The sequence below is a fragment of the Bos indicus genome, chromosome 19 (assembly GCF_029378745.1).
Source record: "Bos indicus isolate NIAB-ARS_2022 breed Sahiwal x Tharparkar chromosome 19, NIAB-ARS_B.indTharparkar_mat_pri_1.0, whole genome shotgun sequence".
In the NCBI taxonomy this organism is placed as follows: domain Eukaryota; kingdom Metazoa; phylum Chordata; class Mammalia; order Artiodactyla; family Bovidae; genus Bos; species Bos indicus.
This window is the reverse complement of record NC_091778.1, coordinates 25,671,715-25,687,617: the sequence shown is the minus strand read 5'-3', so window position 1 is coordinate 25,687,617 and position 15,903 is coordinate 25,671,715. Positions and strand designations below refer to the sequence as shown.

General features: G+C 48.1%; 1 protein-coding gene across 3 annotated transcripts in view; it reads left to right on the top strand.

The window, feature by feature from the left end:
• ITGAE (integrin subunit alpha E) overlaps window positions 1-15,903 on the top strand; it is a 63,564-nt gene that overhangs the window by 34,781 nt on the left and 12,880 nt on the right. For all 3 annotated transcript variants that reach the window (XM_070772842.1, XM_070772841.1, XM_019980864.2), the window contains exons 16-26: window positions 570-700; window positions 1,317-1,447; window positions 3,376-3,539; window positions 5,377-5,505; window positions 7,479-7,552; window positions 11,581-11,713; window positions 13,341-13,439; window positions 14,126-14,205; window positions 15,019-15,096; window positions 15,598-15,661; window positions 15,746-15,853. In XM_070772842.1, the coding sequence (XP_070628943.1) occupies window positions 570-700; window positions 1,317-1,447; window positions 3,376-3,539; window positions 5,377-5,505; window positions 7,479-7,552; window positions 11,581-11,713; window positions 13,341-13,439; window positions 14,126-14,205; window positions 15,019-15,096; window positions 15,598-15,661; window positions 15,746-15,853 (1,191 nt within the window). The remainder of the gene's footprint in view (window positions 1-569; window positions 701-1,316; window positions 1,448-3,375; window positions 3,540-5,376; window positions 5,506-7,478; window positions 7,553-11,580; window positions 11,714-13,340; window positions 13,440-14,125; window positions 14,206-15,018; window positions 15,097-15,597; window positions 15,662-15,745; window positions 15,854-15,903) is intronic.

Genomic DNA, 15,903 nt, shown 5'->3' with positions numbered 1-15,903 from the left:
TCCAGCGGCTCCTGAACCCCTCCCCTGAATGGCCTCCAGCATCTCACTCCCAGGATGCCCCACTGAAAGCACCCTCTTCCCTGATACCTGCTGCTCCTCTGGGCCCCATCCCTCCACCATTCACAGCAGAAACCTGGGCTAATCATAGACCCCCACCTCAGCCTGTCAGCCTCCATGTCCTAAAGATCTTACCATCTTCCAAATCCAGCCCCTCCTCTCCATCCCCATCACTACACCCTGACTCCTACCTCATCTTCCACCCTGTGTCTGCAATGGGGTTCTGAAGTGTAATTCTGTAGACACACCCCAGCCCCGCATCAGGCCTCCGGCACCCAGTCTCCCCTTTCCCACTGCACTGACCCCTGACTGTTTCCCCACCCCCTGTTCTCCTTACCTTCTCGGTCAAGCCCCACCCCCTTCAAGCCTCTGTTCCAATGCCATTTCCCCTGGGAGAACCTTACTTTTTCTTTCCAGTGCCTCAGTGTCCCTGGAGTGGACCAATCTGTTGACTGAATAGAACTGAAAGGAAACCCCTTCCCTCTCCGACATCCTGTGTTTCTCCCCCACAGAGGATCAGAGCCTCGGCAGTGGCCCCAGGACTCCAGTACTTCGGCACCTCGGTGGCCGGTGGCTTAGATTTCAACGGCGATGGCCTTGCTGACATCACCGTGGGTGCGCTGGGCCGGGCGGCTGTACTCCGGTAGGGCTCTGCCCTGCCTTCTGAGCAGCTTCACCCCCTTGCCCTACCCTAAATGACCCCAAGAAGACACCAGGCACTGATGGGAGGGAGGGAGTGCCCTGTTTAAGAGCATTGGTTCTGTTGAACTGGGTTTGAATCTAAGCTTGTACTTAAGTGTGTCCTTGGGCAGAATCTCTAAGTTCCAGTTTTCTCATCTATAAATGTGAATAACAATGCACCTACTTCACAGTAGCCCCTAGTCTCTATTACCTTATCCTATTTTATTTTTAACATACCTTTTCCGGCACAGAGGATTTTCCTGTTTTTTCATGTTTATTTGATAGTTGTCTGTTTTCCCACTAGAGCAAGGCTTGTCTCTTTCTCTGCTATATTCTGAGGACTCAGAAGGAGCACTTGGCATATGAGAGATGTTCAGTAAATATTCACTGAATGAATGAGAGAGCCAGACACTAATCCAGAAGTCCTGTGGTCACTTCTCATATGCCCCTTTGCTGTCTTACTTAGCTCAAGACCAGTACTCTTGCCTGGAAAATCCCATGGACGCAGAAGCCTGGTAGGCTGCAGTCCATGGGGTTGCTAAGGGTCGGACACGACTTCACTTTCACTTTCACTTTAGCTCAAGACCTGTGGTTCATCTGAAGGTGTCCATGAACTTCACTCCCAAGGCGCTGCCCATTGGCTTCAGCAGCAGCGTGAATGTGTGTTTGTGTTTTGAAATCAACTCCACAACCCTAGCTGCCGAATCAGGTAACAGGCAGCCTAGCTGATCTTTCCAGTGCTCTGGTCACTCTTTGTTGGCTTCAGTGGGGGCGGGGACAGAGAAAGAGGGCTGGGTGGGGGTGGGGTGTTATGAAATCCCTCTATTAGATTTTAGTTCCTTTGACCTGTTGTTGCTGTCCAGTCGCTAAGTTGTATCTGACTCTTTTTGACCCCATGGGCTGCAGCACGCCAGGCTTCCCTGTCCTTCACCATCTCCTGGAGTTTGCTCAGATTCATGTCCATTGAGTCGGTGATGCTATCTAATCATCTCATCCACTGCTGCCCTTTTCTTCTCCTGCCCTCAGTCTTTCCTGGCATCAGGGTCTTTTCCAATGAGTCAGTCTTTCGCATCAGGTGGCCAAAGTATTGGTGCTTCAGCTTCAACGTCAGTCTTTCCAATGAGTATTCAGGGTTGATTTCCTTTAGGATTGACTGGTTTGATCTCCTTGCAGTCCAAGGGACTCTCAAGAGTCTCTTCCAACACCACATTTTGAAAGTTTCAGTTCTTTGGTGTTCCTTTGACTTTAGGTTCAGTTTAATGGGAACCGCCCCAGAAAAGGGTGACCTGCTGTTAAGTCCACATTCTGAAGAAGTCTTTCTGACCCTCTTGGGAAGGGGGCATTGGATCCCGTCCTTGGGTTGAAGGGTTGGGTTTCTGAAAGAAAACTTGGAAAAAGGCAGGCCCTTCTCCATCTCCAGCTGCTGTGCCCACGCCTGTGTGTGTGTAGGTGCCTCTCCTCTTTCTCTCTGATTACATCTTCTTCCCTTCCCTCCCTCTGCCTTCTCCCCAGTTTAGGGGGATTGGATAATCTGCTGGAGGCCTGGCTTCCCTTCCCACCCTCTTACCTGGTGCTGGCTGGGAGACCTTCTGGAAGGCAGAGGGTAGGCATGACTTTCACAACCCAGGTACTTACTGCCAACCCAAGAGGTCTCCTCCAGCACAAACCCTCAGCAACAGTCCCCAGGGCTTCGTCTCTCAGTCACCATCCCTGAGAAGTCGTTCTACTTCCTGCAGGTCAGAAAGCGGGCTCCCAGGTGGCCTGGCTTTACCGTAGGAGTCCAGGATCAAGTCTGGTCATTAGAGAAGGGCAGCCCTGTCGTTTCCAGCTGTACAGGCTGGAAGGTTTGGGCCACAGAGCCTGAACCGCATCTGCTGGGTGGTCATGTGACACTGGGCAGGTGTCCTTCACTCTCCGTGCCTGGTATTTTGTTTTGTTTGATATTTATTTATTTTATGTATTTTTGGCTGTGCTGGGTTTTTGTTGCTGTGCGGGCTTTCTCTAGTTGCAGCGAGTGGGGGCTATTCTGTAGTTGTGGTGTGTGGCCTTCTCACTGTGGTGGCTTCTCCTGTTGCAGAGCACAGGCTTTAGGGCACTCAGACCTGGCTCAATAGTTGTACCACACAGGCTTAGTTGCTCCACAGCATGTGGGATCTTCCTGGACCAGGGATTGAACCCGTCTCCTGCATTGGCAGGCAGATTCTCTACTACTGAGCCACCAGGGAAGCTGGGGCCCCCGTTTTTGTTCTCTACAGATAGGGAGTTGGCCCAGGTAATCCACAAGGTTCTTCCAGCTCTGCTATCCTCAGGTTTTACTCTATAGTCTCTCTCTCCTCCTTCCTTGAAATTTTCCTCCTCAATATTTCCCCCCTCAATCCCAGCCTCCTCTCTAAAGGCCCTCTTCCCATAGGGAAGACTGACTTAGCCTGGGGATGTTCTGCCCCAGGTTTGGGTCTGGGGCACTGAGGGACCCTAACTAGGGGACAGAAGACATGAGAAAAGTAACTTTGAAATGAAGAAGAAACTCGGGGAAGTGCCTGTGTGGGGGGCACCACTCAGGAGGGGCTCATGGGAGGGCCCTCGGTCTGGAGTTTGACCTCCCTGGCTCAATCAGAAAGATCTGATCTTCATTCCCAGGCCTTGGTGAGACCTCTCTGAACTTCACGTTGGATGTGGATGTGGTGAAGCAGAGGAAACGGCTGCAGCATTCAGACAAGAGGATGGATCAGAGCTCCCTTAGGGAGTGGGGCAGGGGGCCCCTTCTCTGTGAGTCCTTCTTGCTCATCCCTACAGATGGAGATGTGAGTGGAGGAGTTTCCAAGAGTCCAGAGGGTTCTGTCTTTTTTTTTTTTTTTAAAGGTTGCTTTGCTTCATTTTTTTTTAAATTTTATATCAGAGTATAGTTGACTAACAGGGGTTTCGCAGGTAGCACAGTACTAAAGAATCCGCCTGCTGATGCAGGAGGTGTGGGTTCCATCCCTGGATCGTCGGAAAGATCCCCTGGAGAAGGAAGTGGCAACCCACTCCAGTATTCTTGCCTGGAGAATCCCATGGACAGAGGAGCCTGGGGGCTAGAGTCCACGGGGTCGCAGAGTCGGACACGACTGAGCGTGCTCGCATAGTTGATTAACAGTGTTGTTTTAGTTTCCGGTGTGGAGCAAAGTGATTCAGTTATACATACACACGTGTCTGTCCTTTTTCAAGTTCTTTTCCCATTTAGATTATTACAGAATATTAAGCAGAGTTCCCTGTGCTGTGCTATTCAGTAGGTCCTTGTTGGTTATCTATTTTATTTTATTTTGGCCGTGCCGTGTGGCATGTGGGATCTTAGTTCCCTGACCAGGGATCGAACCTGTGTCCCTTGCAGTGAAAGCTGGGAGTCTTAACCACTGGACTGCCAGGGAAGTTCCCCGAGGGGGTCTGTATTGTTGAGAAAAGAACTGAGGTGTATGGAGTGAAGTACAGGGATCCGTACACACACATGAGGCAACTAAAACAATCATAATAGATCAAGAATCACATGCTGGTGTGGGAGATGAGGGTTATGGTACCAGAAAACCAGGTTAAAGCAATCTACAGAGACTGAACACTAAGGAAATCTCTGAGTTTCCTAGAAACTGTACAAAAAAGGGAAATCCTCCAATTTTTTGGAAATCCTGCCATTTTTCTTGGTAATACATTGGAAATAACAGAGCTCCCTTGCCTACCTGATAACAACAGTGGGGCAGAAGGCCCTTATGTGAGACGACATTAGAAAACCTGAGTGAGGCAAAGTAGAAATAGAAAGACAAAAGTTGTCATTTACAAAAGTTGACTCCTGACAAAGGTGCCTAGAAACATGAAAAAAATGTATTTGTCGGGACTCAGAGTCTGCCAGCACCCAAAACTGTGGACCTCAAAGGATCATGTATTCCAATAACCTCATAAATTATGCTTCAGACTACACATCTGTTCCAACATCTGTTTGGTTGTTAAATGGATTAAGACTTCTAGTTAGTCTGTGGCTTCCCTAAAGATAAGCATAGCTACCTTTTCCAGCCAAGACGCTTGCTCACCTGTTCTCAGGTGTTCAAAGCTCCCACCTGGCAAAAAGTCTCAATAAACAAAGAGAATGGCAAGTGGCATCCCAGGCCATCTCCTGGTCTTCAGGGTTCTTCTGTTCGTTTGTTTCGGCTGTCCCCCGACCAGGGACTGAACCCATGACCCTTGTATTGGAGGCACGGAGTCTTAACCACGGGACCTCCAGGGAAGTTCTGGTCTACGGTTTTTATTTTTCTGATATGTCCTCTGTGCCGCTTCAAGAAAGATCTTTGTAAACATAGCTGAGACCACGACTCTTCCTCTTCTTGGCTCCCCTTTGTCCTCTAAGTCCAAGCTGGCGTTTAACTCCTGCTGGCCAGAACCCCTCTGTGACTGGGGCAGGAACCAGAAGGAGATAGGAGGCCAGAGGCCGTGGCAGATCAAGGGAGGTTTTCTCAATGCTCTTGGCAGCCTGGCTTACTTGGAAGAGGCTTAGGACTCCTAGCTTAACCCCTTTCATTCGTTAATATTGTGACCACATCAAAGTTAAAAGTATTCTTTTTGTCATCTTCTCCCCCGCATCCAACTCCAACCTCGCATTCCTTGGTGACTGTGCAGCTGTGTCAGGAGGACTGCTTCTCCAACATCACTATCAAGGTCAGCTACCACCTCCAGACCCCTGAGGGCCGGATGGACCAACCCCAACCAATCCTGGACTTCTATGCTGAGCCCTCTGCCATCTTCCAGGTGACTTGGCTAGGACCAGACTCTCCCAGGTGCCACCCCTGTAAAAGTCCCTGCTCCCTTATCTTCAAAGAGTATTAAAGTTGGGAGGGTCTTCAGACAACGTTTAGGACCCTCCCTGCACAGACGGGGATAATAGAGCTCCTGAGATGGTGTTAATTTGCCCAGGACCTCACTGGTGGGTAATACAGGTCTCCAAATGACTCCCAAGGCTGGTTCTTTTCTGTTCACCAAAGGTGCCTGCTACATATTTAATGAAGCATATGGATACTTGGCACAGGTCTCTGATAATGGTGTGGTGGAAGGCCTGTGTGGGGACTGGACTGAAGCCCACCTGCCCTGTACACAGAAAGTCATACCAGGGCTAGTTCCCTTTGAAATTAATAAGTATATTATGAGGAGATACTTTGAGATTACATTTGTGTGTGCTTAGTCACTCCGTCGTGTCCTACGCTTCATGACCCCATGGACTATAGCCTGCCAGGTGCCTCTGTCCGTGGATTTTTTTCAGATAAGAATGCTGGAGTAGGTTGCCATGCCCTCCTTCAGGGGATCTTTCTGACCCAGGGATCAGGAATCTGCATCTCCCGTGTCTTCTGTATTGCAGGTGGATTCTTTACCTGCTGACCCATGATGTATCCTGTTTAACATCCATTCAGGATTCTTATCTTAATCAATGATTACTTTGATGCTTTGGCAAAGAGATTTAAAAAAAAAATGATCCCACTGAGGAAATGGGTGAGGGGAAATTATTTGGTGTTTAGGCACATAGATGGGCTTCCCAGGTGGCACAGTGGTAAAGAATCTGCTTGCCAGTGCAGGAGATGCAAGAGATGTGGGCTCGATCCCTGGGTCGGGAAGATGCCCTGGAGAAGGAAATAGCATCCCACTCCGGTATTCTTGCCTGGAGAATCCCATGGACAGAGGACCCTGGCGGCTACAGCGCATGAGGCCACAGAGTCGGGTACCACTGAGCAGCAGCGGCAGCAAGCACATAGATTTTTCCAGAGAATGAGCTCTAGCTGGGCACTTAGGATGTTTTAATCCTACTGAAAGAGAACAAGCTGCTTGGCTATATTAAAAGCAAAACTAAAAAAAAAGAAGCCCTCAATTGTTGACCCAGTCAGATAGTGCCCCAAGCTCTGACTTGTGCAATCTGCATCTCCCTTCTCTGGGCAGTGGAAGGTTTTCTTTCTTACCCTGGGCTCTCACTGTAAGCTCCAATAATGGAAACAGTCCTTGCGTAAAGCTACTGTGATGGTCGCTGGCTGCTGGGAAGATAAATGCAGTGATTCCCCCGGTAGGAAGCTGGCTGTGTCTCCTTCATAATAAAAAATAGACCTTCTCCTTTAGAAAATGTGACTTTGCAACCTGAGCTGGAACTTTTCAATCTTACATGGACCTTTTGGGCCCACTGTGATTTCTGAATTTGTTGGGTGTAGGCAGGACTGCAAGGGGGAATATTTAACCTACAGAGAAGACTAGCCATGGGGGTAGAAAAGCTCACGGGACTGAACGTTGACAATATTTGGTTAGGAACCCCCCCCTCCCAATTTGTCCCCTGATGTTCCTGCTTTACTTAAGAGGACTAAGGAGGCTTTTCTTCATATGGTTTCACCCACCCCTAAATGTTCAGAGTAGTGAGCTGTGAGTGTTGCTACTTAATTAGCATAATATGCAAGTGACGGCTACTCCCGCTGTTTCACAAAGGTCACCCTCTTTTTGACCTTGGCCAGTGGCCTGATGCATGGTACCTGTGTTTTAGGAGCAAGCACACCCCCATGCCTGACAAATCAAGGAATAGCACAGTCACACCTCTCACAGCCATGTGGACACAACCTCAGCCTGTCAGCCTCACCTACACTTCTCAGAGTCAGCGGAAGGGACACACATGTCCTAGGGAGAAGATCACAGAGCAAGGCTGCGGGGGATGGCGGCGTCCCTGGGCTGATCCTGCCCTCTCTGTCTGCTTACAGCTGCCCTATGAGAAGAACTGCAAGAATAAGCTGTTTTGTGTTGCGGAGTTACAGTTGGCCACCACCATCTCTCAGTGAGTTGAATCCGGTTGTCATGGTTTCTGCAGTTAACTCTCCTGAAGGCTTATGGGGCAAACCCCTCACCAGGATCACTTGCTTCCTCCTTTCCCTCACAGCCCACAAAGGGCTTTTGCACTAATTGTATCATTGCTTCCCCAGCCACCCAGTGAGGAAAGCAAGACAGATTTGTATTCTTACGTTATAAATTTGGGAAGAGTCAGTAGTTGCAGGCCTGCGTGGGGTCCCATGATCATTGGATGGGCTTACACCCAGATTTCTTTCCATAACCCAGGGTCCCTCACTCCTAGGACCCCCTCACTTAGAGATAACCTCTTCCCTGGCTCAACGCTTTACCAAATTACTTAATTCATTACATACTTAGGGAGCTCCTCCTCTGTGCCCAGCACTTGAGGTGCTGAGAGATACAGGAAGCCCCTTTTTCACTTTCACAATTTTGCTTAGGGAGAGAAGATAATATATAAGTCAACTATGTTGAAAAGATGTACTATGAAGAAAAAGAAGACAGGGAAGGTGGGAGGGAAATGCCAGGGATGCGGTTGGGGTTGCAGTTTCAAATAGAGTGGTCCAGAAAGGGCTCATGGAGAAGGTGATGTTTAGGTTCATGGAAGTGAGGTGGAGGAATAAACTCTGTGGGTGTCTGAAGTAAGAGTACCTGTCAGTGCCCTGAGCTGGGTGCTTGGAGGTGGGAGGAAGAGGCCAGGACACCAGAGTGAATTGGAGGGGTGGTGTTATTCAGTGGCTAAGTCTTGTCTGACTCTTTGTGACTCCATGGACTGAAGCATGCCAGGCTTCCCTGTTCTTCACTATCTCACGGAGGTTGCTCAAACTCATGTCCATTGAGTCGATGTTGCCATGTGAGGGGAGGAAAAATCCTATGTGGCTCCATTTCCATGAGGACTTTTACTGTGAGCTGGGAAGTCAGAGGAGTGACATGACCATGCACTTTCAGAGGATCATTCTTTGTATGTGGGGGGGAGCTGCTCTCCCCCACACACTGCTGTCTTTGTTGGTGCGCTAGGGCTCTCTAGTTCCCCTGTAGCATGTGGGATCTTAGTTCCCTGACTAGGAGTCAAACCCACATCACCTGCATTGGAAGGTGGATTCTTAACCACTGGACCACCAGGGAAGTCCCGATAGGATCATTCTTGCTGCTGTGTTGAGAATAGACTGTAGGAGCAGAGGTGGAGGTGGGGTGACAGTAGGGAGCTATTGTGATAACTCGGGTGAGAAGTGATATGACTTGGGCCAGAGTGGGAGCAATGAAGGTGGTTATATTTTGAAGTTAGAGCCCGCAGGATTGGATAACAGATTGGATGTGGGGAGTGAGAGAGAGGGGTCTAAGAAGTCTTTCAGGGTTCCAGCCTGAGCATCCAGAACTGTGCTGTCCAACACAATAGCCTCTGGTCACATGTAGTTATTTAAATTGAAATGAATTAAAATTAAAGAAGATTTTAGGTCTTTAGTTGCCCTAGGCACCTCTCACGTGCTCAGTACCCACATATGGCTAGTGGTTTTGAGCAGCACAGATATATAATAGGTCATTTCCATTACTTCAGAAGTTCTCTTGGACCACACTGAATTCTAGAATGATGCAGATGCCAAGAACTGAACTGGGAAAGCTTTTGGAAGAATGGGTTTGGAAGGCAAGGTGGGGAGGAGAGGTCATGAGCTTGGTAATTTTTTTAAATTGATTTTTATTGGAGTATAGTTTCTATATATTGTTGTGTTAGTTTCTACTGTACAGCAAAGTGACTCAGCTATATATATACACGTATCTCCTCTTTTTTGGATTTCCTTCCCATTTCCCTTGTAATTGTCTTTCATTTCTGTTACTATGATTTGTTGTTGTTTAGTCGCTAAGTCATGTCTGACTCTTTTGCAACCCCACGGACTGTAGCCCGCCAGGCTCCTCCGTCCATGGGATTTCCCAGGCATGAATACTGGAGTGGGTTGCATGAGTTTGGTTTTGGACATGTGGTGGTCTTAAAATGCTCTTTTCCCCCACACCTAGTGCTATGTGCAGAACATGGCACTGATGGCCGGTTGGCTGAGTTGGCATCTCTGAAGAAGAGCTCTGTTCTGGGTCCTGAGAAACCTTTTCACAGACATTTGCAGGACTTGTGTTTCAGATGCGGATAGCTTAGCTCTGCCCGTCTCAGTCATGGAGGAGCCAAGTCAAGGCTTTTGAGTGCTTTGGAATCCAGCCTAACAGGAAGACTTGTTTCTAACCGGGAATTCATTACAGCCCCTAAAGCCCAGCCAAGTCCTTGCGGAATAGACTGCGAAACAGCTGGCCCTACATCACCCCCTAGTGTCCACAGCTGGCAGTCTCGCCTTTTTCCCCAAGTATTGAGCCTAATCCTTAGCATCCAAATGCCTCAGCGGTTTGACCTTTTTTGTGGACGTGAATCTCCTGAAGAATCTAAGGTAAACTACAGACACTTGTCTTTAGAAGATCACACTTGCAAACATGAAGCGTTTACATTCAGGGAACTCTGAAACTGTCCCTGGACCTCGAGTTAAGAATCCCTGGTACAAAAAAAAAAAAAAAAAAAAGAATCCCTGGTACCTATTCCAGTGACTCTCAGATCTCTCTGTTGGGCTCTGAGACAGGACACCCAACTGACATTTCAATGTCCCTGCCTTCCTGTCCTCTGAGCGCTTCTCATCATGTGCCGGACTGAACTCATCTGGCCAGTTTCCACCCTCTGGTCTCCCGCTGTGCTCTTTCCATCACAACTAGCCCCACTGGGTCATCCAAGCTGGAAACTCTGAAACAGAAACTCAGGACACATCCTTGACTCTCTTTTTTTAAAAAGAGTTTTTAAGTTTTGGGCCATGCTCATGGCATGTAGGATCTAGTTCCCTGATCAGGGATCGAACCAACACCCTCTACACTGGAAGCATTGAGCCTTAACCACTGAACTGGCAGAGGAGTCCCCAACTCCTGTCTCTTTTGCGCTCTGTTTGTAAGCATGGCCTTATCACCCTCCCCATCGCCACTTCGTTCGTTAGTTCAGTCGCTCAGCCGTGTCCGACTCTTTGCGACCCCATGAACCGCAGCACGCCAGCCCATCGCCACTGCCACTGTCTTATTTCAGGTCTGTGTTATCTCCCAGACGGATCCCCACACAGGCTCTGTCACTGCCTACTATCTTCCTCTCAGCTGTGATAAAAAACAAAAATGACTCAATAAGACACAGGTCACATTACTCCCCAGAGCAGCACATTCTATTTTAAGACCTCTCAGATGGTTAGGAAGTTTTCTTTGTGTTGTCAATGTGTTTCCCTGTAGGTCTCAATTACTGAGAGTGGTTGTGCACTCCGGGACCCCACGGGGCCTCAGTGTGCTCAGTGTGAAGGGAGCCCTCACCGTCCCCACATCTTCTCTTCTCCATGCTGAACAGACTCACGTCTTAACACACAGCCTGTAATCTGGAAGGGCTGGGGTGGTTTTGTGGTGGGAAAGCTCAGGCCAAGGCAGGGGTGGAGGCAGCATCTGTCCCCTGCATGGTTTCTCCTGCGTTGGGTGGGGCGTCTGGCCAAAGTCCCCTGTAAATGTACGTGAAATGGATGAATCTGTGTCTCAAAGTACGTTGCCTGGGGTCACAGTGAGTTGGTGGTAGAAAGAGGATTTAGGTCTGATTCTCCCAACTCTCTTTCGGGGCTGTGGGACCTCAGGCAAGTGAGCGAGCCTCCCCTGGCTTCTGTTCCCTTCACTGCAGCACAGAGAGTAACCATACAATTTCACAGAGTTATCACCAGGATTAGCAGAGAGTGTGAAACATTTAACACAGTCCCCAACACATGGTAAACACTAAATAAATGGTCATGTCACACAGCAACTGAGGTGGGGATGGTAGTCCAGGTGCTTGCTTCTGTTGTGGGGAAGAAGATCTAGGCTAAATGTATCCTTTAGGCAATAGTATCTAAGAAGTTAAGAAGGTGCTGTTGCATCGCACTGAGGTTTCCACAGATTAAATAAACTGGTAACATTTATCTCTTTGCCTACCCTGTGCAGGCAGGAATTGGTGGTGGGCCTCACAAAGGAGCTGACCATGAACATTAGCCTGACTAACTCTGGGGAAGATTCCTACATGACCAGCATGGCTGTGAATTTCCCCAGAAACCTGCAGTTTAAGAGGATACAGAAGGTAACTATGAGAGCAGTTTTGGAACCACATGGCTCAGGGCTTTAGGGGCTGTAATGAATTCCCGGTTAGAAACAAGTCTTCCTGTTAGGCTGGATTCCCTTCCTGCATCTCGGCTTGGTTATGGAAGCCTCCTCACTCTGCCTCCGGCCTCATCCTCGTCCATCCAATAAATGATTATTAACTAGACAAATCCCATCTAATCCAACAATAAGCCAGGGATCCAGTCGTATCATTCTCTGCCTTAAACATCAATGGTGCTATTTTGCCACCCAATCACTCCTTCTGCCTGCAGCCTTTCTAACCTAGAGTTCTGAGAGAGAAATAATCTATAATAAATTAGCTTGACTGGAAAGTAAAAGTCTGCTCCGCCTTTCATCAGCCTGGGAGCACAGACTCAAAGCCAGCTGTAAGATACCAGAAAACAGTATTTCTCCCAAGGACACCCAGCAGCTATAAATATTGTAACATTGAGAAATTTTGCTCTCTAAAATCATAGGCAATCAGAAACTTTGCTGTTTGAAGTTATATCTATAATTTTGAAACCGTCTTACTGTTGCCTGGAGAATCTAAACTGTTTTGACAAAGAGAAGCATTCTTATTTTCCATCTGAGACTTGAAACTTCAGATAAAATGTTTCTACACACAGCTTTTCACATTCACCTGAATAGTTTCCAAGAAAGTGGGTCTTTGGGTCCACTTTGCAGCCCAGAATTGATGTTGAGTGGCCCTTTTACACATAGCCCTGGCCTTTTTTTTTTTTTTAAAGGATTTTCTTTTTTTTCACGTGGACCATTTTTAAAGTCTTTATGGAATTTGTTACATTGCTTCTGTTTTATGTTTTGGTTGTGTGGCTGCAAGGGATGTGGGATCTTGGCTCCCTGACCACGGATCAAACCTGCACCCCCTGCATTGGAAGGCGAAGTCTTAACCACGGACCATGAGGGAAGTCCCATCCCTGTTTTATTTTGAGCCTGTAAAACACTGCTTTGTTTATATTTCCCCAAACTCTTTCCCCAGAATCCTTTAATAACTATCTTTTCCTTTGTTTGGTGAGATACACCACAGTGCAGTTTTCCTCACTCTAATGAGTCAACAAACCTGACTCTGTCTTATTATGGGTATGTCCCTGGTGGTCTGAGGCTGTTTGAGCTAGGACAGCACCCGTTACATGCCACGATCTCCTAAGCACCTAGAATGGAACTAGACCCACCATCCTTGGGAGAATTAAGAAAACAGTGGCCACTCGGTCATTTTCCATATCCAGTGGTCCAGATGAGGAACCATGTCTGAAAAAGGCTGCGTGGCAATGCAGGGGGCCTTCCATTGGTCCAAGGTGCAGTTCAAATGCCTCCCTCCCTAGGAAGACTGATTCCTCCTGGTTGGACCTCATCTTTCTTCACTGCTTGTTTCTGTGCCGCTCTCACAGAACCCCTCCTGAGGCCTTGTGTTTAAATTCTTCAACCATCTAGTACTGAGCCGTCTGCCCAACTTGTGAAGGAGACGACGACAAAGACAGGTTTATTTGCATCTCCAGCTCCTGGCAGGGTGTCTGGCATATTGTTGTGAGGAAACTGAACCTTTTTTTTTTTTTTTTGCCTTTTCAAAACCATATCTTTTGTGTTAACAGCCTCCTTCTCCAGACATTCAGTGCGGTGACCCTAAGCCGATTGCTTCTGTCCTGGTCATGAAGTGCAAGATCGGTCACCCCATCCTCAAGAGGTCATCCGTGAGTTTTTTTTTTTTCCTATTTATTTGGCTGCTCTGGGTCTTAGTTGTGGCATGCAGGATCTTTTAGTTGCGGCACCTGGGATCTAGTTCCCTGACCAGGGATGGAATCCCGGCCCCCTGCGTTGGGAGCTCAGCGTCTTAGCCACTGGACCACCAGGGAAGTCCTGTGAGTCCGTTTTGATTAGCTGACTCTTCTCACTACCCTAGGGTTGGTGTTTTCTACTTCCCAGGCTCATTAGAATCTCCCAGTTGCAGTTTCCACACTTTCCTTGACTATACCATCATCTGTAACAGAGCGTAAAGCTGCCCAGTGTGCTCTGGAAGTAGGGTGCAGTGGAGGTGAGGGTACAGTCACAGAGACAAGGTTGGCTCACCCCTGTACAGCAGAGTGAAGCTGGGGGTGGTCTCGAAGGCTATTAGCCTTGAGGGGAGTCCTTGACCTGCCACTGATGATCTCTGTGCTGCGGGAGACCTCTCGAGCAGCTTCCTTGGCTGTAAAAGGGGAATAATGCTGTCTGCCCTGCTCACCACATCTTGACACTGTATTACGTGGAATAATGGGACCTCGAAGCATCCTGTGCTACAGAAGCATGGAGTACTGAATTACGTTTTCCAGGTCTGTTTAGTTAGTAGGATTGTGAGTGGTATAAACGGGAATCAATCCACCTTTTTTTGTTTAACTAGGCAAACTTTTCGTTGGTTTGGCAGCTGGAGGAGAGTGCCTTTCCAAACAGGACAGCCAACATCACTGTGATGGTCACCAAGTAAGTCATGCCTGGGTCAAGGGAGCCTGGGCTGTGGTCCTGCAAAAAAGCTCCCTCCCACGCGTGTGCATCAGAGCTATGACTCCTCACTGCCCCAGAAGGGAAGCCTCAGGGAGCCCCAGGAAGGCACCTGTGTCCCTGCAGTGACCTGGGTTTCCCTTGTTATCAGAGATATTTAAAATGTTCCTTTATTGACAAAGTAAAACTATGGTATAGTCTGGTAGACTGAGTTTTGCACTGGAGAGCTCATTTTGGTTCCTCTAACCTCAGAGATGCATCTAACCTCTATGTTTGGGGTAGGGTGGGGTACACTGTCGGTAAAGTTCTCAAACAGGGGTGATTCTGCTCCCAGTGGCAACGCCTGAAGACATTTTTGATTGGCATGACTTTGGTGGGGGTGTTATTGACATCTAGTGGGTAGAGACCTGGGATGTTAACATCCTACAATATATAAGACAGCCACTCATGAAGACTTTCCTGGCCCTAAATGTCAATATTGTCAAGGCTGAGGAACTCTTGTCTTTTTTGCCACACCATGCAACACGCAGGATTCTAGTTCCCTGACCAGGAAGTGAACCCGTGCCCCCTGCATTGGGAGTGTGGAGTCTTAACCACTGGACTGGCAAAGAAGTCCTGGAGAAACCCTTTTAAAATCAGTGTTCTCCAAGTCTGGTCTTCCAGTGCAGAGTCTTCTGCACTCTGTTTATCTCCAAGTCTTTTCTATCTGACCCCCAGTGATCCTGGGAAGCCAAGGTAAGAAGCAGCCATGTGTACAAAGCAGGGGTGCTATAAATTGACACTCTTATTTTCTAGTTCCAATGAAAGAAGGTCTTTGGTCAACAAAACTCACAGCCTTCAAATCAAACACGCCTTCATTGCGGTTCTTCCCAAGTAAGTACTTCCGGGGGGCCCCATACCTGCGGGACAGCTTCAGGGGTGGGTCTAGTGGTCAGGGTGGATGTGGGCATTGCCTTTCCCTGAGAGGAGGCTGCTTAGAATTCAGGCTCCCACTGATCTCTAGGGCATTAACTGTTAGGTCCTAGAAACCCTGTGGCTGTAATCAAAGGAGGAACAGTACCAACAGGTTTTGATACCAAAGGGAACTGATGGGATGCTGAGGGAAGAGAGGACTTAAGGGATGAGGAAGAAAGGAAGAGAAAAAGTAAGGCCACCCTGAGGAATGATAATCGGATACAGAACCAGCCTGAAGGGACTGAATTCAAATATTCTAACCTGATCCCAACTGCCCCACCACTGCTCAACATTTTGCTATTCAACTTTGATCTCTCTTAAGAATTAAGGGTCCTCTTAGTGTGTCCAGTTGATAGCACTGAGGTTTATTTAAAATGAGAAAGGGGCCCTGAGGCCTAACCCATGTCCTCTCAACTGCAGACCCTCAGTGATGTACATGAACACAAGCCAGGGGTCTTCCCACCACAAAGAGTTCCTCTTCAACGTAAGTGCTCTACTTATCATCGCAAAGCCAACAGGTGGCAAAACAACACCAGCCGTGACTTTCCGCTTGGATTTTATCTTGTAGATACATGGGGAGAACCTCTTTGGAGCTGAGTTCCAGCTGCAAATTTGTGTTCCAGTTAAATTACAAGGTTTCCAGTTCCTAACAGTGACGAACCTGACCAAGATTCAGGTACATAGAGGCAGTTCTGTATCACGATCACATCTCTTTCCAGAGTGGCT